A 24,381-nucleotide genomic window follows, 5' to 3' on the forward strand; every position below is an offset into this window, starting at 1 on the left:
GGCCTCAGGCTGCCCCGGGGTGCACCCGCGCCCTGGCCAGGCTCGGCCCCGCCCCCCCGCCTCGGCCCCGCCCCCCGCCTCGGCCCTGCCCCCAGGTTCGGCCCCACCCTCCTCCCCCCACCCCCCCGCCCCCGCCTAGGCCCCGCCCCACCCCAGCACCGCCCTCTCCCCGTCCCGTGTCTCCGCCCGTCCTCTCCCGGGCTCACCCGGCCCCCGCCCTGTCTCGGCCCCGCCCTCCCCCGTCTCGGCCCCGCCCCTGTCTCGGCCCCGCCCCCTCCCCTGCCGTTCCCCACTTACGGTCATGGGGATGTTCCAGGCCATGTACACGTGGGACTTGAAGCTGTCCATCCACACCTCGGCTGCCCGCAGGGCGTTGCGCTTGGCATAGTAGTCGATGTCGTTGTTGTAGGGCTTCTTGGTGCGCTCGATGTGGGCCACGCGGGAGCAGGGCAGCACCTCCATGCTGCCTCCGCACTGCCACACCTGGGGGGGGACACCGAGGCTGCTGGGTGGCCCCGCCCCTGCTCACAGGCCCCAGGACACAGCTTCCGGAGGGCGCCGGCCTGGGGCTTGTTCCAGGGAAGTCGGCCCAACAGGAGCTGTGGCCTCGGGTTACGTGCCCCTTGGGTTTCTTACCAAATTTCCTCCCCCACCCCATCCCAGGGCCTGCTCGGCGCAGAGGGCCTGGCCCCGGGGGCTTACACACCAGCAGCTGCCCCCCAGCGGGGGGACAGACCTGCAATCTAATTTGAAAAGAGCACGCCAACCACGCCACACACCTCCAATCCAGCACTTACCACACAAACCCTGCTTCGAGCACCCCAAACACACGATCTCGGGCTAAAGAAAGCATCTTACAGCTGCCTCCTCAAAAATCCCTTAAGACCCTCGCCCACGATCCCCTCTGACGCCTGCCCTGGTCTGTCTTTTCTCAGTGCACAGCCTGACCATCCTGACACCTTTCTGGGGCTGCCGTTCCTCACTACAGAGCCTCGTCCTCCTTTGGGGAAGATGACAGCAGATCTCTGCCTCCTCCCTTGCCCGACTTCGCCTTCAGGAAGCAGAGGAAGGAGGGGGAAATCTCACAGCTGAGGATCGGGGGGCCCTCTGGACACCACCCACAGCCGGAACAAGTCACGTCTGGGCAGGTCGGACGTCCTGCGTTGGGGGCGGGGGGAGAGGCTGTGGGTTCCTCACGGTATTCCCAGAATGCTGCGGCCACCGGCTCCCCCTGCCGGGCTCCCAGCCCGCCCTAGACCACCCCTCTGCAGACGGTGCACAGAGCCCAGGGGCAGCTCCTTCACCATGATGGTGCAGACCCTGCCCCGGGACGAGGGGCGCGGGCTGAAGTTTGCTTCTCCGTGCTGAGCGCCGAGTGGCCCACCCCGTGTCCTGCTTCCAGAGCCTGGCGCCGGGAGGAGTCGGGAGGGGGCTTCTGTGCAGCTAGCCCAGGGGGCGGATGCGGGGAGGAGACTTCCACCACTTCTGTTCACAAGCCTCAGGCCGCACTGCCAGGAGGCTGGGAACGCAGGTGCACACGTGGTGAGCCAGGAATCTTCCAGAAGGCAAACACGGAGTGCAAGAGTGGGAGGCCTGCAGCCTCGCAGGGACAGCACTGTGCTTCCCGCACACCTCCTGCGACCGCCACCAGCACCGCGGGTCTCTGGAGGGGCCGCCACGCCTCAGCTGCTGTCCCTGCCTGCCGGCCCTGTGCTCCCAGGGCTCCCCACCCTCACTGCCCTCTCTCCCTCTGCCCTCCCCATGCCCCCAGGGCCTGTGCACCTGCTCTTCCCTCCAGGGGAACACCCTGCCCTGATCTCTGCGCCAGGCCGCCCACAAGCTTTTGCTCAGATGCCACCCTTTCATGGAGCCCTCCTCACCCTCCCTTCTGAAGCTGCTGCCCCTTGGGCCTCCTCGCTGTGGTCTGTGCGTCCCACTAATGCGTGAGCTCCAGGACCACCGCCTGGCCCGCCGCACTCAGAACACAGCCCGCACATGCCGGCGCTCAGGAAACTGTTGTTCGATGAATGAATGGATTCCCTCTTAGGAATTTGTTAGCAGCTGCTAGCCCCGTGCTGCCCCACAGGACTTCCCACAGGACCTGGGCAGCCAAAATGGTGGCCTCTGCGCCCTTGGAATGTGGCTGGCATGGCCGAGGAGCTGGCGTCTTTATTAGATGTTAACAGATTTGGAACTGATTTACAGAGCCACGTGCGGCTCGTGTAGCCACGGGACAGGATGGCTGGAAAGGTCCCGCCGGATCTGGCTCAGTGGCTTCAAGCTTTAGTCACGTGAGGACAGCTCGTGGCTTCGTGGGGGAGTTCAGGACCCCTTCAGATCCCCGCCCCTTTCTGGGCTAAACTGGCCGTGGAGGGAAGGAAGGGTGCGTGGCAGGGCGCCGCGTGGCCCCGAGACAGGACAGAGTGCGCAGGAAGTGAGCAGGCGAGCCTGGCCCGGGGGTTCTGGGCATCACCACACGGGTAACTTCTGTGTGGGGCAGGAATGAGGCACGTGGAGGTGATGGCACCACGGCTCCAGAGCCTGGCTCAAGTCGCATCACAGACCCCGTGTTCCCACCATGCTGGCAGGGACCAGGCATCCCCCCTCCCTGGCTCAGTGAGATGAAAGCAGACGTCTCAGCGTGGGGCTTTCAGGAAAGCTACGATTATGGACATGAGGTCCGGAGGGGTGGCAGCCATCTTGTGGCCATGAGGCAACACGAGGTCTGTACCCCAAGGACCGCCAATGGAAAGTTAGCGCCTTTGTGAGAGGCCTGGATCCCCATCCGGTCCAGCCTCCCTTAGTGGGTTTTCCATCACGGCGTTCCGAACGGAGGAAGCTGGACTGGGACCTGCAGTGGTGGTTAACTGCGTTCTCGTTACCGAGGCACCGAGCGGTCACGAGACGGGCCCAAGGTCACGCTGCGGCTTCATGGGGGGAGGGGCAGGGAGCCAGAACTATTGTGGGACCCCCAAAGCTGCCTCTTCACCCAGAGTGGGGGAGCAGAGTCTCAGGGCCTGAATGGGCCGTCACACCCACCCCGCGCCTCCACCACTACTCATCTCAATCAGCTTGGCTAATTGGCACTCAAACAGAAACAGCAAACACGAAGGGGAGGACCAGGTGTCAGTCTGCAGGCAGCTGCCGAGGGAGGGAGCTCGGGGGCATGGGAAGCCCTGGGGCCCCCCAGAGCAGAGCTCCTCGGACGTCGGAGCTGGGGTCTGAAGGTGGGTTCCAGAGCCGTCCTCTGCCCTTGCAGGCGACACCTGCTGCTTAAAAACCCAGGAACTGTGACGGGTCAGCCCAGGTGCCAGGGAGCGGCTTCTCCAGGTCAGACCGTGCTCGCGGCCTCCGCAGGGCAGTGTGAGCCCGCGGGGCTGGGACCAAGCGCCGCAGGGGCCTGGCCAGCGCATTCGGCGCACACACAACACCCGAAGAAGGTGCCCTGCCTCTCGCTTGCTTCTCCGTTCTCTCCGCGCCCCTGCACAACCAAAATGGCACTTCGGTGGAGTGCCCGCTCTTCAAAGGCCAGTGCTTCCTGCGCCGGCGCAGGAGAGGGAGAACGGGCACCACGGCGTGGCTCCGCCCTCGTATGCAGGATGGAGGATGTGCCCTCCATCATCCTTACGGAGCCGCTTTCTGGACTCTGACTTCATTTAATGTGTAGCTCGGCCGCCCCGCAGCCAGGAGCGGGCACCCGCCCCTCAGCGGCCCTGTCCGTCCTCACCCGCCCTGAGCTGACCCAAGAAGGGGCACCTCGGCCAAGCGCACAGAGCAGGGCCTCCGGAGAGCTGTCAGGGAGGCTGGGACAGGAGCCCCTAAATGCTGCTGGTCATCAGAATGGGAGGAATTTAGAATCCTGTGGTCCAGGCCTCACCCCCGATGGACTACATCACGCATACCCACATCACACACACACACCCGCACTCACATGCACACGCACCCCTCCCGGTCCTTCCTGTGTCTGTCTCAGCCCTCCCACCCTGGAGAGTGGACACTCGGGAGCCCAGGGCCCTGCATCCGGCCTCCTGGAACAGAGGCAGCTCCATGTATCAGCACGGGGAGGCCTGAGTTAGGAGGCTGGGGCCTCCTCAGAGACCCGTGACTCTCAAGGCCTTCCGAGTTGGCCCCGCGCAGCATCGCTGTGGTCTCAGCAGGGGACGGAGGGGTAGGGGTCCAGATGCCCCCTCCCCTGACTCACAGTTGACCCCGCAGGCCTCACCACCTCTCTGGGAAGACCCGGTTAGAAACACTGGTCGCAGGCAACCAGCTCTGGCCGAACTGAGCTCCTGAGCGTTCTGCGGGAGGGGGGTCCACGGGAGGACCGGTCGGTGTCGAAGCTGGAGAGGGGCAGAGGGTGCTATAGCTCCTGGATACTCAGAGCAGCCTGGGCCTGTGAGCGGCGCGGACGGTCAGACCCCGGCCCTCCTCCATAGATTCCGCATTGTGACCTTACAGAGAGCAGTGTGTGTGGGGGGGAATTGCACGGGCCAAGCTCCCATTCACTTCCCAGCCCCCCTCGGCTTGGGCCACAAAACCAGGCCAGCCCAGCAGCCCTGGAAAAGCAGGGACAAGCTGGGCCGTGGGTCCGGGCCGGGGACACCTGTCCTAAGGATTATTCAGGAGGGAAGTCTGCCCCAGTGGGGGTGTGGAGAAGAGGGGGTAGATTCTGGAGCGCTCAGACACACACAGCCGTGATGCCATGACAGGCTCGTTCAGAGGGGCCGGTCCTAGGTTCCTGCGTTGCATGGACAGGCCAGGCGGGGTGGGGGGACCACGCTGTGTCTGTGGTTGCACTGTCTGCAGAGGGTCAGGGCTCAGGAGGGAAGACGGGAGCTGGGCCTGGACACTAACCACGTCTTTTAATATCTGTATCTGATGCTTTGACATCTGGGGCCTCGCTGACCCTGGAGGGGCAGCCCTTCCCGGGACTAGCAACCCGCCCAAGGGGCTCCTTCTGTGTGTAAACCACCCAGCCCCCTCCACCCCTGCCTCCGACCCTGAGCAACCCTGCTGGCTCCCCGAATGTCCTGCGTGGCCTGGCGTGCCCCTCCTCTGGGTCCCCGGATGCCCCGCGCGGCCTGGCGTGCCCCTCCTCTGGGCTCCAAGGAACAAGCTTGGTGGTGGCCGAGCCCTGACCTGCGGGCCCCACCACACCGGAATAACAGCAGGGCTGACGGCAGCCTGGGCACCCGGCCCGACCCGCAGGGACTTTGGCCCCATTCTCTTTGTGACCACTTCACAGAGGCGCCCCTCCTATCAACCTACAGCTGTGGTGGAGGGAGCTCCTGGCCTGGGCAAAATCAGAGTGTGCTCTTTGAGGGTGAGGAAGTCGACAGCCAGGAGCCGTCCACTGGCGTGAACGAGCTCGTCCGCATCCTCCTTACGCACTCTGGCCCAGCCAACGGAAATCGCACTTGGGAGGAAATGCTGCACAAAGGCCTGGGACTTGCAGGCCGAGGGGGCGTGGGCCTGGTGCCTTCCCAGCCACTGTGGCAGAACAGAAGTGGTTCGGGTTCACCCGCGACCTGCCCAGGATCCTCCCCTCTTTCTCCCAGGATTTGCAAGTGACACAGCAGGGGCTTTCTGGGACAAAAATAATTCCTTGCCTGGGGATGCATCGTGGTATGTGCAGATGCCTTCAGCGTCCAAATTCAGGCTGGGTGGAGTGCATCTCCATGTGCCCTGATGAGTGCAGGTAGGAAAGATTTTCTGAGCATGGCGCTCGGCTCCTGGTGACACTGTTTTGTCAGTAGTCGCCTTGACTGAGAGTACGCCATAAGCCCTCCTAGGGACACGTCCTTCCCCACATCCTTCCCCCGTCCATTCGTTCCCCCATCCATTTACCATCCTCCCATTGACCCACCTATCCATCCATCTACCCATCCATCCATCCATCCATCCACCTGTCCGTCCATCCACCCACCCATTGTCCATTCATCCATCCATCCACCCACCCATCTGCCCCTCCATCCGTCCATTCATCCACCCACCCATCCATCCATCTGCATAGTCCAAACAGCCAGCCTGACTATCCAGGCATGGTGCAGAGCTGTACTATGAAGATGAGGCTGTCAAGGGAGAGGTGAATAAGCTCAGCCTCCTGGCCCAAGCCTCCAGACCAAAGGCTGGAAGCTGGCAGGGACCAGGCATCCAGCCCCACAGGACATCTCACCTGGTGCAAACCCACCAGGTGCCCAGCCACCACCTTCCTTTTAGCAGTGCGAATCTCCCCCTCCAACAAACAGCCCCAGCTTCATATTCACTCAGGAGAAAACTGTGCGTATGACTTTTACAGACTTTGCATCTGAACCTAATTTAAAAGATTTACAATCTGCTCGATGCCCCTCTGGCCTGGGCCCGGAGCAGCCGTGGGCTGATGTCTCCCCCTTGTCACCTGGACCCCTCGCTCTGGGGGAGCGATCCAGCTCCAGGGTCAGAATGGACTGGGTTTAGCTTTGGAAAGGCAAGTCCCATGTCCTGGGGCTCAGCTGGGCTCAATTCATACATTTTTGACAAGAAAACGTCTCTCTGGGATGCTCTGTGTATACACACATATGCGCTAGAATGGCTGCTTCTGTGGTCTGTTCCCGGGGCCAGACCCCAGAAACTTCCGAGCTGGGCTTTCATTCCAAGCTCCTGCCATTTGTTTCCCTGAACGTGTTGAATGCCCCAAACACATGGAAAGAAAGAAATGGTTTCCTTGCTTCTAAACGAGTGGATCTCAAAGTGTGATCCCCAGACCAGCAGCAGCCTTACCTAGAGCACTTCGGTCAGCCGCTCGAGACCTGCTGAACCAGAAACTCTGGGTGGGCTCGGGCCGGCGGTCTGTAGTTTGACAAGGCCTCCTGGGGATTCTGATGTTCGCGGAGTGTGGGGGCAGCTGTGCTAAGTGCCTCTCTCCCCTTCGTCCACCCTCTGAGCACCATGGGCGTTGGGCACGATCCTCTTGGACACTACTTGAGGGTGGGGCTGCATGTTCTTGCATGGTCTGTCCTCAAGCAGGGGTGAGGCTGCGCCTCCTGGGTCATGCCCCCCCCCATATCCAAGCCCCCCGTAGCTGGATGAAGTGACAAAGAAGGTATCTAGTCAATACCAGGGATGTGGAGATCTTCCCTGTCTCCCCCGAACACACAGAAAACGGAAAGCACGTTATTTAAAAGTTAAAAGCATGTATGGTTCCCTGCCACTCGGAAGGAGTGGGGACGCGCTGGTGTGCTTGGGGATGGAGCTCAGGGGTGTGGGCACCTGAGCCTCACGGACGGCTGGGGACTGAGTGCGGGGCCCCCGCGTGAGGCCTGGGGCTGGGCTGGGCGCCCCGACCATGAACAGGGTGCAGCCAGACACGTGAGACAGGAGGAAGCAGAGATGCACAGCACCTGGAACCAGGCGACTCGTGTGACAGCCGGGGGGTCTCGGGGTGAAAGCTAAGCCACTCGGTTTCGAGCCAGGGTCTGGGGGGCCAGCACATAGTAATCTAAGACTTCCAGCCAAGGACAGGTAAGCGTGAAGACAGGATTCCCGTAGAGATGAGATCTCAAACAGATGTACCAGAGACACGGGAAAACCCAACCCCAGAGGAGTCAGCCGCCAACCCAAGACGGGGTTTGGGAAGGAGAGGGAAAAGGCAGAGAGGGACGTGCGCAGACCGTGAGGCCTTCCAGCGAGGAGGGAAGGAGCGAGAACTGCTCATCGAGAAAGAGGAGAGCGTGAATCAAAGCACGAAGGTCTAAGAGCAGCCACAGATGAAAAATACGAACAGAACATGCCGTAAATATGAAACATGCGCTTGTTAGGACTAAGAACCAAAGCTAAGGAAGGCTTGGGCAGCCGTCTGGACGTGGCCGAGGAGAGCACTCATTCACTGGGACGTGGGATGGAGGAGATCACCCAGAGTGCGGGGCCGAACGGGGCCAGGACGGGGTGTGGAGGCCTGGGGGCGGGGACGCCCCACCAGCTGTGCGGCTGGACGCCCAGGCCGTGAGGCCACGTGCCAAGAACCCGGCGTTCTCTGCATTTGTGAAAAGACATCAGCCTCGGTTGACACCATCTACCAGGACCTGAGGAGAAGACAGGAAGAGGGATGCACCGACGCGAGGGGGTTGGGGGCCCGGACGGTCCCCCCGCGGCCACTGCTGGTGGCGTGCTGACCGCCGGCCAGCTCCAGGGACATACAGATGGAACAGGAGTTGCTCGAATGTTTCCAAAGTCCACGTGAAAGGGGAAACACAAGACAGCAGCTAAGAAAACTCTACGGTAACGATAGGGAAGGACGCGCTTGCCAGCACCACCTGTCCTATGACACGGGAGCGAGAGGACAGGTGCGCGCGCCCCCCGCGGCACTCAGGTCGTGAGCAGGTGCCCCTTCCCGTCAGCGGGGAAGGATGGGGTATTTGATGAGTGGAGTGAGAAGCCTGGGTCGGCTATCTTCAGACAACAGAAGGAAAGATCACAACCTTCCTTGGATAAAACATCTGCCCTGCGCGGACTCAAGCCTTTATCGAGGAAAAGGAACTGCAGGTACCGGAAGGAGCTACAGTCGAGCAGCTGCTCAGACGGGCCTCTCTGAGCGTGACAGCAAAGGCACCGAGGACCGGGGCACGCGAGCTGACACGGGAAGCCTCTGTGACAGGCCGGCAGTGTAAGTGACGGACAGGAAGGCACCTGCTTCACACCCCACAGGGCCAGTGTCCCTAAAATCAACGGGAAGACAAGGAATGCCATCAGAAAAAACCGGCAAAGGAAGAAACATCCGGTTAACACACGTACAAAAAACGTCCATGCTCACTAGCAAGTGAAAAAACGTAAACTAAGCCAACAAAGACGCTGCCTTTGTGTCTGCCACATTTGCAAAAAAAGTAAAAACATTTATTTAATTAGATCTGTGTGCTATTTAGGCCTGGAAGACTGTCTCCCTCATGCACCACTGGTGAGAATACGCGCACAGAGACAGACACACAGACCCACGGACACACAGACACACACGCAGATACATGGACACACATTCAAAGATACATGGACACACAGACATACAAACACACAGACACAGACACATGCAGACAGACACACAGACACATGGACACAACACACAGACACACTCAATGACAGACACACAGACACACAGACACATACAGAGACAGACACACGGACAGATGGACAGATGGACACAGACATACAGACAGGCACATGGAAACACAGACATACAAACACACACAGACACAGACACATGTAGACAGACACATGGACACACACAGAGACAACACACAGACACTCAGACACTCTCACAGAGACAGACACACGGACACACAGACACACAGACACATACAGATAGACACACGGACAGATGGACACATGGACACAGACACACAGAGAGACAGACACACGGATACACAGACACATACGCAGACACATGGACACACACACTCACAGAGACAGACACACGGACACACAGAGAGACACACAGACATTCAAACAGACAGACACACACAGACCCACGGACCCACGGACCCACGGGCACACGGATACACAGACACACACGCAGACACATGGACACACACTCACAGAGACAGACACACAGACACATGGACACACAGACATACAAACACACAGACACAGACACATGCAGACAGACACACAGACACATGGACACAACACACGGACACACACAGAGACAGACAGACACATGGATGGACACACGGACACACAGACACATACAGAGACCGACACACGGACAGATGGACACATGGACACAGACATACAGACACAGACAGGCACATGGAAACACAGACATACAAACACACACAGACACAGACACATGTAGACAGACACACGGACACACACAGAGACAACACACAGACACTCAGACACTCTCACAGACACACAGACATACAGACACATACAGAAGACACACGGACAGATGGACACATGGACACAGACACACAGAGAGACAGACACACAGACACATGGACACATGGACACACGGATACACAGACACACACGCAGACACATGGACACACACACTCACAGAGACAGACACACAGACACACGGACACACAGAGAGACACACAGACATTCAAACAGACACACACACAGACCCATGGACCCATGGACACACAGACACACGGACACACAAACACACGGATACACAGACACACGGACATTCAAACACACAGACACACACAGACCCACGGACCCACGGACACATGGATACACAGACACACACGCAGACACATGGACACACACTCACAGAGACAGACACACAGACACATGGACACACAGACATACAAACACACAGACACAGACACATGCAGACAGACACACAGAGACATGGACACAACACACGGACACACACAGAGACACACACAGACACATGGATGGACACACGGACACACAGACACATACAGAGACAGACACACGGACAGATGGACACATGGACACAGACATACAGACACACAGTCAGGCACATGGAAACACAGACATACAAACACACACAGACACATGTAGACAGACACACGGACACACACAGAGACAACACACAGACACACACTCAGACACTCTCACAGAGACAGACACACGGACACACAGACACACAGACACATACAGATAGACACACGGACAGATGGACACATGGACACAGACACACAGAGAGACACACAGGCACATAGACACACAGACACACAAACATACAAACACACACAGACACAGACACATGTAGACAGACACACAGATACACAGACACACAGACACGTGGACACACACATGGACATACACACGGATACACAGACACACTCACAGAGACAGACACACAGACACACAGGGCAGGGGGGACAGGAGGGGGATTCAGCGAGAGCTCTCAAGCGCCATGAAAACGCGCATTCCATCTGGCAGCGATCCGGTCTGCAGACGTCCATCCTGGGGAAGCGGCTGAGCCACGAAGCAGACGCGGACACAGGGCCCTGACTTCTGTGTGGCACGAAGTAGCAGAGCCCTTGGACAGTCTGGAGCAAGTGTGTGAAACCCAGGCACCCGGGCAGCGTGAGCCCGGCGCTGTCCCCAGCCTGCAGCCACGAAAACACCGGCAACCAGGACTCGCGCCACAGGACAAAGGCCATGCACGGGGCCACAGCCCTCAGGGAACGTCTGCCTCCACGGCTCATAGCGAGGCACGCGGACACATCCTGCATGTGCACGCGCATCTGCGGACAGCGCTCCTGCGTGTGCACGAGCATCCGCGGACAGAGCTCCCGCGTGTGCACGAGCATCCACAGACAGCGCTCACTCCGTGTACACGAGCACCCGCGGGCAGCACTCCCCGGTGTGCACGCGCATCCGCGGACGGCGCTCCCCCGTGTGCACGCGCATCCGCGGACGGCGCTCCCCCGTGTGCAAAATGTCTCTGAAAGGGCGCATCTGGGCGCCGACAGAGAATTACTGTAACTTTCATTCCGTTCTGGTTTGCTTATCTCAGTGTTTTTCTAATAAAAGTCAGTGTTCTGAAGGAAAGAGAAACGGTATTCAGAAATGCCTGCACAAACACTATCGGGCACTTAGTGCGTGTCTGTCGTGTTTCAGGCACTAGGAGCTTCCACCTCACCAAATCCCCGCCAGCCCTGGCATGCAGTCCTACCACGCCCCCACCCCCCGTGACTGATGGGAGAAACTGAGGCTCAGACAGAGGCCCAGCCAGCTAGCTGGCAGAGGGGTCTTCTGAAGGGCTTTTCCACAAAGACGTTCAAGTGGAAGGAGGCACTGCTCCGCCCGGAGGCCTGACCCCTCTGCTCGGGGGACCTGGCAGGCAGGTGAGTGGACCGTGCCCTGTGGGCTGCAGGGAGTGGGGCTGCACCCTCACCGTGTCAGGCAGGCCCACCACTTGCAACTAGAACAAGCCCTTCCTGAAAGCAGCTAGAGCAGGACTTCACCATCGGCTCCCCACACTCCCCGGTGCCCGCTGCTCACGGAGGAGGGTCTAGGACCGGCCCGAGGCACACCCTGCACCCCTCTGATGTCCGGCGGCAGCGTGGGGCGTGGGGTGGCGTGGGGTGTGGAGCAGCGTGGGCACACCTCCCCTGAGCCCTCCTGGAGTGACCGCACCACCGCTCTGCTCTGGCGAGACAGGAGTGCATCGAACTCCCCTCTAGGACGACAAGGAAAAACCCGCCACCCGGCCCCCAGGTGTCTGACACCAATGCACCCCCTCAAAGAGCTGGGTCTGAAGGCGCGGTGACTGCCCCCAGTGCCGTGAGGGTTTTCCTGAAACTCCACAGAGAAGCAGCGAGGCTGAAAGTCTCAAAACAGAGAAGTAAACGATGTCCGGCCTGTGTTCTGCAGATGGCTCTCCCAGCCGAGACACGTGCCGCTTGGTTTTGTCTTGACCTTTATTAACCTAACGGAGGCGATGGATTCATTTCCCCCTAATGGCCCCTCGGACTCTCTCATTAGGGGAGGAACCGTTGGCATTTCTACAATCACAGAAGTGGAACGTGGCCCCAGGACCACAGATTTACTCCTCTAAGGGGGCCATGCTACGTGGCCACCTGTGCTAAGGATGGATCAGAAACAGCGTGGCTGCAAGGCTTATCTGTGTGGGAAGGCGGGAGAAAGACCACGGGGCCACGGGACCACTCGTGGTCTCTGCCATGGGGGCCGCACGCCTGCCAGGCACACTCCTGCCTCAGGGCCTTTGCACGTGCCGCCCCTTGGCTGGGAATGCCTTTCCGTGCGGCCTCACGGCTTCACACCTGCTCCGATGTGCTGTTCCTGCCCCGACTCTCCCATCTAAAACGACAACCCCCATCCCTTCCCTGCCTGTGGTTTTCTACAGGTGCCACACACCAGATGCATTTACCTGAGGTGAGCAGACACCCTGCTGAATCCCCAGCACCTAGGACAGCGTGGGAGACACCAGTAAGAAATTCAACAGGGATAGTGCTCTCCCTGGACGTGTCCGGCCCCCCACGCTCGGGTGTCTAGCAGGTCACAGAGAGGCCCTCCCCCTTCCAGATGGTTCCTGTATTCATTCTACAAACGCACGCAACACTGACTTACCGGGTCGCCCACGGCAGCGGACGAGGCAGCGTGGCGCCGGCCTTCACAGACTTAGTCTTATGCCCGCAGGGTGGGGAGGGGGAGGCGCCAGCGAGGGGCCACGGACAGAGCTGCAGGCGGGAGGAACCCGCCGTGGGGCCGAGAGCAGGGGCTGGAAGCAGCGGGGCTGGAAGGGGTCCCGCCAGAGAGGGGCCGGCTGGGCCTGACCACGGAAGGGGAGGCCACCGGGCGACAGTGCACGGAGGTGGGCGGGGTGTTGGGCGGGGCACTGGGCGGGGCGGGGCTGCGGGTCCCGCAGATCCCGGAAGGAGTTTGGGCTTCGCTCTCAGGGCGGAGGGAGCCCTGGTGCTCTCTGGGCTTCTGCACGGAGTGGATAAGGGGGACGGGGCGAGGCCGGGTGGGAGGAGGGCCGCGGAGGGGCCGCCCAGACCGCCCCCAGCCATCCGCGTCTCCACGGAACAGTGGCAGGTGTCTGCTCTGGGGACAGATGGAGCACGCCTGGTCACCCTGCCCTCACCCCTCTGCGCCCGTCTCCGGCCCCCGGCAGGTGGGTTTGTGGGGACACCCTGCTCTAACTTGCGGGCGGGGCGGGGCCCCAGGCGGCTGGTGGGCGCAGGTGAGCTGCCCCCAGCGTCCCGGCTGCGGAGGCACCAGGGCGGGCAGGCGCACCGCATTGGGAGTGGGGGCGCGGCCGCGTCGCTGGTCCTCCCCGCTGGCTCGCCAGGGCCCCTGTTAGCCCCAACCCTCTCTTTCCCGTCCCCGCCCCACATTTTCCCTTCTCCCTCTGTATTTATAATCTACGTCACCTTGTGGGGCTGTTCCTGTTTCCCGGCGAGCTACCTTGAACCCAGCAGCAACAGAAGTAGAAAGGAATATATATGAACACACACGTCTACGCGGTTCAGATGCGTAAAGAATACATAACACACGTGAAGCGATGCCGTGTGAGCACGTCCACCGCTAGCGTCTACACTGGCGTCTGCTCACACGTCTACACCGTATTCATATCCGTATCCACACCGCGTCGCCTCCCTCCTCAAACCACCCCCGAGCCCCCACCGCCCCCAGCATCAGCCCCAGAGCCCTCCCCTCACCAGGCAGGACCCTGCACAGCCCTGTGCCCAGACCCCACTGTGCAAAGTGGAGACAGAGGTGGGGACGTTTGGGTCCCACCCATGGTTGCAGCGCCGGGGACGGAGCACAGCCAGGCACCAGGGTCTCCTTTTGCTGACACCCCTCTTCAAACACCCCAGAGGGCTCCTGTCTATGCTAACGCCCACCTCCGATGCCGCGTCGGCCCCCCAGGTAAGACCCGACCCCGTCCTTCCTCCACTGTCTGAGCACCGAAACCATCAGTGGCTGCTGGCTGTCCACGGGGACGCCTCACCTGTGGGGCTGGGGGAGCTCTGCCACCTTCTGTCACCCCCGTGACCTTGCGTTTACCAGGCATCAACTCCACTTCTGGACTCCACCATGCAGGACGCCCCCTCCCTGTGGTCACTCGCCACGTGTGGCCTCTGCTGGGCGCCCCCTTCCCAGCAGGGCATCCCTGTGCCACGGCCCCCCGACACGCAGCACTCTGCCCATCCTCCGGGAGAGCCCCCCTCGTGGGACTCAGCTCCTTTCCCTTTCTCTGACCTGCCAGATTCTCAGGGACGGCGCCTCCGCCCTCCTGCCAAGTTCTGCCCAGCTAGGTCAGGCTCCCAGGGGAGTCGCTGTCCGTGCAGGACCCGGTTCCTGGCGGGGACCCCCGGTCTTGGGAGAACCACATCGCACCGCTGTGGGGGGCTCAGCCTGCTCCTCCTGCTTCCTCTGGGGATGGGGTTGTCCGCCTCCCTGGCCCCTGTGTGTCCACGCGCCTGGATCTCTCTGCCCTGTTTCTCCCTCCCTGTCCTGTCCCCCAGGCCAGCTTCTGCCCGACCCTGCGGGCCCCCCTGAAGCCACGGCACAGCCCCTGCCTGGCCTCCTCCCACCACAGGCTGACATTCCCTGCCTGTCCCACTGGGCTGGCCCAACCCCCCTCTGCCCGCTGGGGAGGATTCTGGAGGGGCCTCTGCTCTGAGCCTGGGGGTCGTCAGGGCCACGCGCAGACCCTCCTGCCCTCGGCCCAGACAGGCTTGCTTTGGAAGGAGACAGGGGAGCAGAGAGTATTTGGGGCTTCCCGCTGCCCCTGCATGGATGCTTGCTGTGGACGCATTCTCCCCAGCGCTGTCCTCTGCTGTCTTCACCGGGTTCCCACTCCCCCCCACCCAGCCCGAGCGTCACGGGATAGCAGCCCGGCTCCCCGGCCCCCTTGGAGTCTGCAGTGTGGGCTAACGGCTCCTAGGACCCTGTGTGCGCGCACAGACCCACAGTGGCCTCCCTGGGGGACAGAGGGGGGTCAGGCCCGGAGCACGGCACACACAGAGCTCACTCGTCACAGGAGGATCGGGAACCGTTAGTGAAGGATTCGTATTTAATGATCAACACAGTAGAGAAAAGTCAGCATCCTGAAGAATCTGCCAGAATAACTTCCTGATTCCATTTTCAACACGTATGACTGAAGGTTGACTCTAAATTTTCTATTTAAAATTAGACTGTGTCAGAGAATTAAATAGAATTGCCAGCAACTCTGAAATGCTTCAGAGAACCTGAGGTTTGGTAGAAGCTCAATGTATCGGATGCACTAGAAACTTCTAAGCACTTGGTCGGGGGGGATTTCTGCTGTGATATCAGACATTCAAAGTGCTTAAGCAGGAGAGTAAACACATTATATTTGTGTCATTTTAAAAGGTTCAAGGGAATTTAATTAACTCAAGGCAGAAATGGAACTGATTGTTGTTTAATGGCATTTAATCTGTTCAACCCGAGTTAATCAAACATTAATCAGAGAAGAAGGGAAGGTGAATGTTCTTACTGGATTAGATTTATAACCATAATAATCGGAGCCCCTAGGTTTAATTTAAAAGCTTGAAGCAAATAGGTTTAGAAACGTGTAACTTCAACAAACTGTGTGGCAACTTTTCAAGACCAGCCTTAAATAATCTCTGTGAAGAAAGGTTCCAGAGCAAAAGCAAGCAAACCCCCCCAGAACCCCACCCCAACCGGAGCACAGCTGGGCTGCACCACCGAGCCTACTGAGCCCCAGCCAGGCACCCCAGCTCTGCTCCTGGGTGTTTGCGGGGTGCGCGAGGCTGGTTCCCCGAGCGGGTGGCCTGGGCCAGCAGCATCCACAGCCCCTGAGAATGTGCTGGAAACGCAGACGCCTGGGCCCTGCCCACCCCCCTGAGTGTAAGTGTCTGGGGTGGAGCCCAGCGGTCTGCATTTTAAGGAAACCCCTAGAGGATGGAGGTGCAGCCCGAGTCTGAGAACCCAGGCCTGGGCACCTGCCCCTGCCCGCTTATGGCCATCCCACTGCCTGGAGTCTCAGAGTTGCAGACCCATGAGGGCCTCCTGTCCCGGCTGGGCCCATAAGAGAGGACCCCGTTCCCAAGCCACGTGAGCAGAACCCGTCACAGTTTGGACCCGTGACCGAGTCAGGCCGGAACCGCTGGAGGCAGGCGTCCGCGCCCTCGGGCAGAGCGCTTCAGTTCCCGCGGGAGCTGCTCTCAGGACAGCGGGCGGGCGGGCGGGCAGGGATGTGGTTGGAGCGTGAATGCTGTGGGAGGCAGGGGCGTGGGGGCCGGGTCACAACGATGCACCTGAGCGGAGGGCCCAGCCCATTCCCTGGAAGCCACGCTGGTTTTCAGGAGTGACGGCCTTGGCCCTGCAGGCCCCATGGCCGTGGAAAGCCCGCCACCCAGCCCCGCCAGGAACACCAGTCCTCGAATGCGCCATCCGCTCCAAATCAAAACCCAATTTCATTTCTTTTCAAACCAAAATGGAGCACTGAATCATTTTTTCTCGAAGCCACTCCTGCAGAGGAGAGTCAGCCCATGCCGACCCGGCGGTGGGGTGCGGCCCCGGGCTCCAGGTGACGGCCGGGACTTTGCAGGCTGTAGCGTCTCCATCACCATGGGGACCTCTCCACCCGCCAGCTGCTCAGGACAAGTACTAGCAAGGCGGCTCTGACCTCCCTGAGCCCCCATCCCATCCCCCAGCAAACCCTGGGGGCGCTTCCTCAAAAATGCACCCAGACCACGCAGGATCTCACCACCTCCTCCCTGGTCCACACCACCTCATCTCCCTGCATCGTTCCAGAAGCCCTGGCCTCCCCGCTTCTGCCCTCACTCCCTCCACCCCGAATCCCAGGGGCCAGAGGGATCTCGGAAACATGGAAGCAGGCCTCTGCTCAGAGTCTCCGATGGCCCCGGCTCCCTCAGAGCAGAAGCCGGACCTTCTCCTCCTCCCCCCTCCCCACTGAGCTCCTGCTGCACACATATCTTTGCTGCTGGGGCACATCAGGCATGATCCTGCCCCAGGGCCTTTGCACTTGCCATTCCCTCTGCCTGGAACACCCTTCCTTTCCCCTGATCATCCACAGCTACCTCATGGCACCTGGAGGTCTTTCTATAGATGTCCCTTCTGGAGGGGGGGAGACTGCTATCTTTAAAACTGCCCCCTCCTCTGTATTCCGGCCCCTCCCTGCCTCCTTTCTCCCTTCGGTGCTTCTCACTAAGTGACACAGTTTCTCTCTCACCTCCTCCCTGGAAGCAGATCTGTTGCATCTGTTCCCTCCGTAGCTGGAGGCCTGGCGCTCACGGCATGTGGTAAATGAGGCCCAGCCCCCTGGGGAAATGCAGGCTCCGGGGAAGAGGGTCTCGCCCAGCGCTGGCGGGGAACAGGCTCTCTGAGCGCTTAAGATCTCCAAAGCCGCCTGCTCAGATGTGTTGGGTTTTGGTTCTGAGGGCTGTCAGGGGCGCTGTCCCTGAGGGGACCTGTGTTCCCAGCCACCGACATTCCCCAAAGCCCTGAGCAACAAAGTGCCCTCCCCGGGGGCTAGGTTGGACCTCAGCTTCGGACATCCAAGAGAGAAGGAGCTCTGCCACCCCAGAGTCCCTGATTTGCAACGAAGATTCTTCCAGAACTTTCCATTAGTTCTCCAAGCTGCCAGGCGAGGAAGTTTGAAACCAGGAGGGGCCCCTGGGGTGCAGGGAAGAGGGTGGGAGGGGTGGGGGCCGAGGCTCGTGGATCTCAGCTCGGGGCCTCCCTCACGGGTTCCCCTGCCTGTGCAGCCCCATGCCCTCCCCAGCGGGGCCCCAGTGGCCCAGTCCTGCCTGGGGCTTTTGCACGAGCACCAGGAGCAGCTATGGGGCCTCCGGTGCCCACGACCCCCATCTGCACCCTTGCCTTCCACATCCAACCGAGACAAACCTAGAACCGTGTGCATGGCAGGCAGGACAGCCCGAGGGCCGTGTCCCACTGTGGACACTCAGTTCCCTGCGCTGAAGGAGCAGCTTCGAATGTTTCCAACCACCCTGCAGCACCGAGAGCAAGTGGTGTTCACAATGGAATAGACGCGCATCACGTGGTGGTTTCTCACGCCGACTCCTGGTTCCCACCGGCCAGGAACCAGCAGCGCACGGGCCTGCCCGCCCCACCTCTGTTCTCCGGACGGGTCCAGTGGCCCCGAGCAGCACCACTTACCCTCATGCCCAGCTCGATGTTCTCGCCGCCGTACACCTCCATGCCCGGGTCCAGCAGCCCAATGTCCCCAAAGTACTCCCGGTCCACCACGAATGAGCAGCCGATCATGGCGGGGGTCCTGGCGGGGAGCAGAGACAGCGCATGAGTGGGTCACAGGTGCATAACCCCGAGCCCCGACCTGCTGTGGGTGCACAGCACGGACCAGGCGGTGGCCGGGAGAGCCCAGGACTCGGGACAGCTGCTTCTCACCTCCAGGATACAGGTGGGCCCCCCTTGGCGTCGTGCTTGTATCCTTCAGAGCCTGGGAAAGCACCCAGCACAAGCCAAGTCCAAACGCTAACCGAAGAATATCAGCAGACGACAAAAACCAGCACTCAAGTCAGGCGAGTTAGTGTAGGGATTTTAAAGACATCAGTTTACTTAGAGAGTTGTTTGGTTGTCCTGACCATCATTTCCCAAGCTTGAGTCACTTGCCTTCCTCCCTCAGCATTTTGTCCCGTCTGTAGGCCAGGACCCAGGGCTGCACTGGGCCGCGGCGTAGGTTGTGCACTGCTCAACTCTATGGACCCTTACTGACATCGAACTTTCTGAATAACACACCTTGAAATTTTTGAGTGCACAACCTGTAGAGCTATAGACTATAGATCGCCATCTGTTCTATTATTTCTATAATTATCTACACCCACACATTTAAAAACCATCAGTAAATCTCGCCTCGTCTACAGAAATTGTATCTGTGAATTCAGGCATCTGTGTGCCAGTTATATTTTTTCTAGTATGCATTACAAATCTACCAGTGCTGTGGGTCCCTGGGAAGCAGTCTCACGGAGCACCAAGAGTAAATCAGGGCACAATGAGACAGCATCACTGTGCATGGTATCATGCATTCATTCACTCATTCACTCAGTCATGAATTTAGGGAACAGTGAGCGTCTTCTAGGCGGTAAGGATAAAAAGACACTGAAAGTGTGTCTCTCGCAAGGAGGAGGCAGTCTAGATGCCGTAAGGAAGCAGGACGTCTAAGCTTTGGTGAAAGATTTTGCCTCAAAACAAAGACGAAGCCCATCTGCTTGTAGGCTGAGGGGCTGGTGTCTTCCAAGCCCTGAGAGGAGCCAGCAAAGGCCTCCCGGCGTCCACGGGGGCCCCGGGGCCGCTCCAGCACCGAGGTGGGGGCCGGACCTGCTCCCTCCTCTTCCAGCTGCTGTTGCAGAGACTACATCCCTCTTCCCTAAAACAACGGCAAAAACGGGTCTCCGTCACAATTTAAGAGAAACATTTCTGCTCAGTGAGTGGGAAGTCAGAAGTAAATGCCCATCGGTCGTCTAAGAGTAACAGAGGCATTAAAAAACGATTATCCTTTTATTTGTGCAAAGATTCAATTTGCTCTGTCATTAGATTTTGGTCACAAATCTAATGGTAACGAAATTTTAATGCTGCCTTTGACTTTTCATGGCAAGTGTTTGACGGGTTAAGTTATAACTCACCGACATACTGCACACACTTCTCCCATTTTCTTCATAGCAACGAACAATCTCAGGGTGATCTCTGGTGAATCAAAGTGCCAAATTCCCTGCCAAGTCTATTATAGCTGGTAATGATTTTTTTATTATTGCTCAGAGTTCCAAAATGAACTTAAACTCACGAGGTGATGGGGACAGAATCAGCGGCCGCTGAGTTTGTTTGCCTGGGAAGCTCTTGCCGTGATTACAGAACGCAGCAAGGCTCGGGCTGCTTTGGCTGAGGGGTTCTTGGGTTCCGGGGAGACGTCGCCGTGGGGCACCTTCATCCGGGCTGCTGTGTGACATGTGCGGCCCACGGCCGGGGGCCCCCCCGAGGCTCCTGCCTTGTAACAGACATGCAGACACGCACAGACACACGGACACACAGATACACGCTCCCGAGCCACGTAACCCCGCCCCGGAGCCCCGCACAGAGGGCGGCTGGTAAAATGAAGACCCCAAATGCGCCCTCTGGCCTTCAGGAGTCCGACAAAGGTCAAAGGTGAGCCAGCCTGCTCTGGCATCGTGATGAACGGTGCTCAGGGGCGTGGCCAGGCACACGCGAGGGGACGGCCCCGGGAGGAACGTGCAGCTATAGCACACGGGGTGCGAGGGGCCATTTGCGTATATTCTACGCGAGTGTGTGGAGAAACCGGTGTGGACGGGATCGGCCCGCTTGGAAGGCTCTGAGGCGACCGCCGGAAGTACCCCGTGCGCTCCGAGAGGTGGCGAGGGCGGCGAGGGCCGGTGGGCTCTGAGCCCACGGGCCGGGTGGCCTTCCCTGTGCTCGGCTCCTCCACCTGCACCCCGAGGGCAGGACACGGCCTCCCCACCTCCCACGGACTGCCGTGCGGACAACCGCGGCCCGTGAACGCAGCGAGTGTCTGCAGCGGGGAGCCTTGGCCAGGATTGCGCTCCCGACCCCGCCGTGGGCATTTGGCCTGGGGGCTAAGCCGGTGCATCCACAGGAAGCTGCAGCACAGAGGAGGTCAGCTTGGAGGCCATCCGCGCGGAGGCCGGAGTGAATTCGGGGGACGTCAGGACCCAGCCACCGAGCCTGTGGCTGTGGGAACCACCCAGCACCACGGGAAGCACCTCTCAGAAGACAAGCGAGAAAGTCAGAGAGGAAACGGTCACTGTTCCTCCACGGGGACCAGAGAAGCACCTGTGTGTGTGCCTGGAAGTGCGTCCTCACGCATACGCATGTCTGTGTTCACGTGTGCAGGTGTGTGCAGGTGGGAGTGGATCTCTGTGCTGGTCTGCAGGTGCACATGTGGGTATGTGTGTGAGATCCGGGCCCTCCCCCCACGCACTCCTGACTGTGGGAGGGGCAGGGTGCTGGGAGGACCCCCCAGCCGGACCCGAAGGTCTCCCTTCCTGGAGGCTTGTCCTGGGGCCCCGTGCCCGCTGGAAGCCCGCTCACACCCACAGGGCCCTCGCCGTCTGCTGGACACATGGGTGAGACTCTGCGCCAGTCCTGGGGATGGGAGCTCCAGCCCTGCCCGTGGGCTCATGGCCGTGGGACGTGCAGCATGCAGCCTGACACGCCGCTCCTGGGTGTACGAGGCGGCCGCCGGGCTGACACACTTTCTCCCGGAAGTCCCGGCTCCATCATTCCCATCCACTCTTCCCTCCTGCTTGAGCTTCAAGTATAATGAAGAGCAAAAAAATTCCCTCAAGTAAATCCTCAAACACCAGCCCCTCCCGGCCCGGCTTCTGATATGCAGGCGAGTCAGTGGGGAGGGCAGCAGCTCTTCCCCAGAGCGATGCGGGGGTGGGGAGAGCTCTCATCAGAGCGCTTTCCAGGAGAGACCCCCCCGCTGGGCTGGAAGCCATCCGTTCAGGCGGGGTGGGTCGTACGACCTCCAAGAGCGCCTTCTGCCGGGAGCCGGGTGCAGCGTGTCCTCTGAAGGGTCTGCCCCGCGGGCGGCGGTCGGAAGCCCTGTCCAGGTGGGGGGCCTGAGGGCGTCCTCCCGGTGAGGACAAGGACGAGGCGCAACGGCTTCAAGGGCCGAGGGCTCAGTACTCAGTGCGCGACTCCAGCCCCTCGAGGGCCAGGGGAACAGCCCCAGGGACCCACGAGCCCCACCACCGTGGCCCTGAGCAAAGCCCCCGTCCCCCACGTCTGCCTGGAGGCCCCCGTGACACGGGGTCTCCAGGAGTTAGTGCCAGCTCAAAGCCAGCGTGCAGCACCCCAAAACCAGTCATGTCTCCTACCTGCACCCTTGCTGGCCCAGCCCGATGGTCCTGAGTCTCACCCATGTTGTTACATGGATGACAGTTTGTCCCTTGGGCTCCGCAAAGTGAGCTGGAAGCCGGGCAGATGCCCCTCGGCCTCCCTGTTCACACCTGACGGTCGTCTGGGGCATTTCCATGACTGAGAACCGTGCGGCCGCTGGGAGCCTCCACGTGAGTCTCCACGTGGACCCAGGCTTCCATGGCTTCCAGGCCCACGGCCACGGGGACGGCGTGCCCAGCGGGACGTGGTTGCCCCGTGAGGAGAAACCGCCAAACAGTCTCCCAAAGCAGTTTTGCCAGTTCTGCCTCCGGGCTCGTGTGGGAGCTCCGACTGCCCACGTCCTCAGCAGCGCCCGGCGCGGCCCTCCCAATGGGCCTGGGCACCTGCTGGCGGTCACGTGCGCATTTCCCTCCTGGCAGAGGCCGGTGGGCATCTCCATGATGTGCCGGCCCTACCCATCTCCTTCGGTGTTGACTCTGTTTAAAGGCTTCACCTGTGTTTTATTTGGAGTTTTGGCATCAGGGTTTTCAAAAGCTCTCAGCTGGTGCTAGTGATGAGCAAAGTTTGAGACAAGACAGAGTTGGGCCAGAAAATCCTCCTTCCCATGCAGCTCGAGGCATCCAGAGGATACCAAAAATTTCAGGTGCTTCCCCTTGGGGTCTCTGACTTCACTGACTCCTAAAACGGGAACCACTAGGCCCTTGTTTTGCCTTTGCTCCTAATGAGGGATTATTGAGTGCATCCTGAATGAAGAACAATACCTTTCAAGCTGCTACTCCGAGCGAGCCGGGGACCTGCTGGTCCGCTCTGGACACGGGTGGCTCTGTGCCCCGTTTCGACGGCAAAGGCCCCAGAGCCCCAGCTCGTGCTCCCTGCGGCTCTCGGGAGCATCGGGGCCTGTCTCTGAGGACGTGGCCACCGGGACAGCGCCAGCCCGAGGGGGTTGCTGCCCTGGCTTCTGGGGACTCCCGGTCTTACTGCTCAGAGCAGCCCTCTGTGCTGACAGTGGTTCTCCTTAAAATCAGCGGGGTGCAGGGCTCGGGCCGGGCTATTGCTCCCCAGTGTCTGCTGCCTTCGGGCTGGATGTCCCCGCTGCTCTTTGCCCGCAGGGCTGGTGCTTGGAAGCCCCCACAAGGCCCTCTGCGGGGAGAGAGCTTTCAAAGGCACACTGAGACACAGCTCCCGTGGCTCCTGGGCACAGTGAGCAGTTTCAGCAGTATTTTGGCAGGGACATGCCAGTTTGAACAGAGTGGGGGGCAGGCGGCTCCCAGCCCCTGAAATCTCAAGCCCCTGTGGGGGGCCCCCGGGGGTCAGCCAGTCCCACAGGCTCGTGGCTGCACCCCCAGGACCTAGTTAGGAAGCCCGGATTCCCAGGGCTCCGCAGACGGGGCCGGGGTTGCAGACCGGAGCTGATGATGGACAGGGATCGGCAGGTGGCAGAGGATCTGGGGGCGACGGGGAGCGGTGGTGACTGCAGCCGCTGGAGGCCCACGCCTGTTTAGACGCAGCCCCTTCTCAATTCGGGCGATGGCTGCCTTGTGAGAGTGTGGGCCTTCCCACCTCCCAAAAGGTGCGGGATCTGTGTATTTTTAACATGTAAAAATCTGTTTTCATGTTTAGGAACCGATTTAAATACGCGCGTTTGAGGACAGCTGTGGGGTCTCTGCTGGGCTCTCGGTCCCGCGGCCCACGCGGCGGCCGCTTTCCCTGGCTCCTCCTCCCTGCGCGTGCACCCCCTGCTGTCCGCCCCCCACTGGTCAGCAGTCCCGCCACACGCCGGCCGGCCCCAAGCCCCGCCCCCGCAGCGGGCGCACCCCCTCCCCCGCCGCCCGGGCCTGCCCCCCAGGGCCCCGCCGGCGTGCTCACCGGATGGGCGCCGCCTCGTCCCCGCGGTCCAGCCAGTCCTGGGGCGGGATGATGTACATGCACCAGAGGCCCCAGTTGTAGCCGTGGGCCGCGCTAGCGTATTGCTGCAACTCAAACGTGTCGTACTTGATGTTGTCGATGGCCGGCAGCACGATGCGACGGCGGTCC

At 60.4% G+C, this 24,381-nt stretch overlaps 1 protein-coding gene across 1 annotated transcript in view; it reads right to left on the reverse strand.

Annotated features, from left to right (window-relative positions):
- Window positions 1-24,347, reverse strand: part of GALNT9 (polypeptide N-acetylgalactosaminyltransferase 9) — a 32,924-nt gene extending 8,577 nt beyond the window's left edge. The window contains exons 1-3 of the mRNA XM_081802456.1: window positions 24,214-24,347; window positions 18,610-18,727; window positions 298-483 (exon numbers count right to left, since the gene is read on the reverse strand). Coding sequence (XP_081658582.1) covers window positions 298-483; window positions 18,610-18,727; window positions 24,214-24,272 — 363 coding nt within the window. The 5' untranslated portion in view covers window positions 24,273-24,347. The remainder of the gene's footprint in view (window positions 1-297; window positions 484-18,609; window positions 18,728-24,213) is intronic.
- Between the last annotated feature and the right edge of the window lie 34 nt (window positions 24,348-24,381).

Source organism: Leptonychotes weddellii, chromosome 13, assembly GCF_054177405.1.
Source record: "Leptonychotes weddellii isolate Sample4059 chromosome 13, ASM5417740v2, whole genome shotgun sequence".
NCBI lineage: Eukaryota > Metazoa > Chordata > Mammalia > Carnivora > Phocidae > Leptonychotes > Leptonychotes weddellii.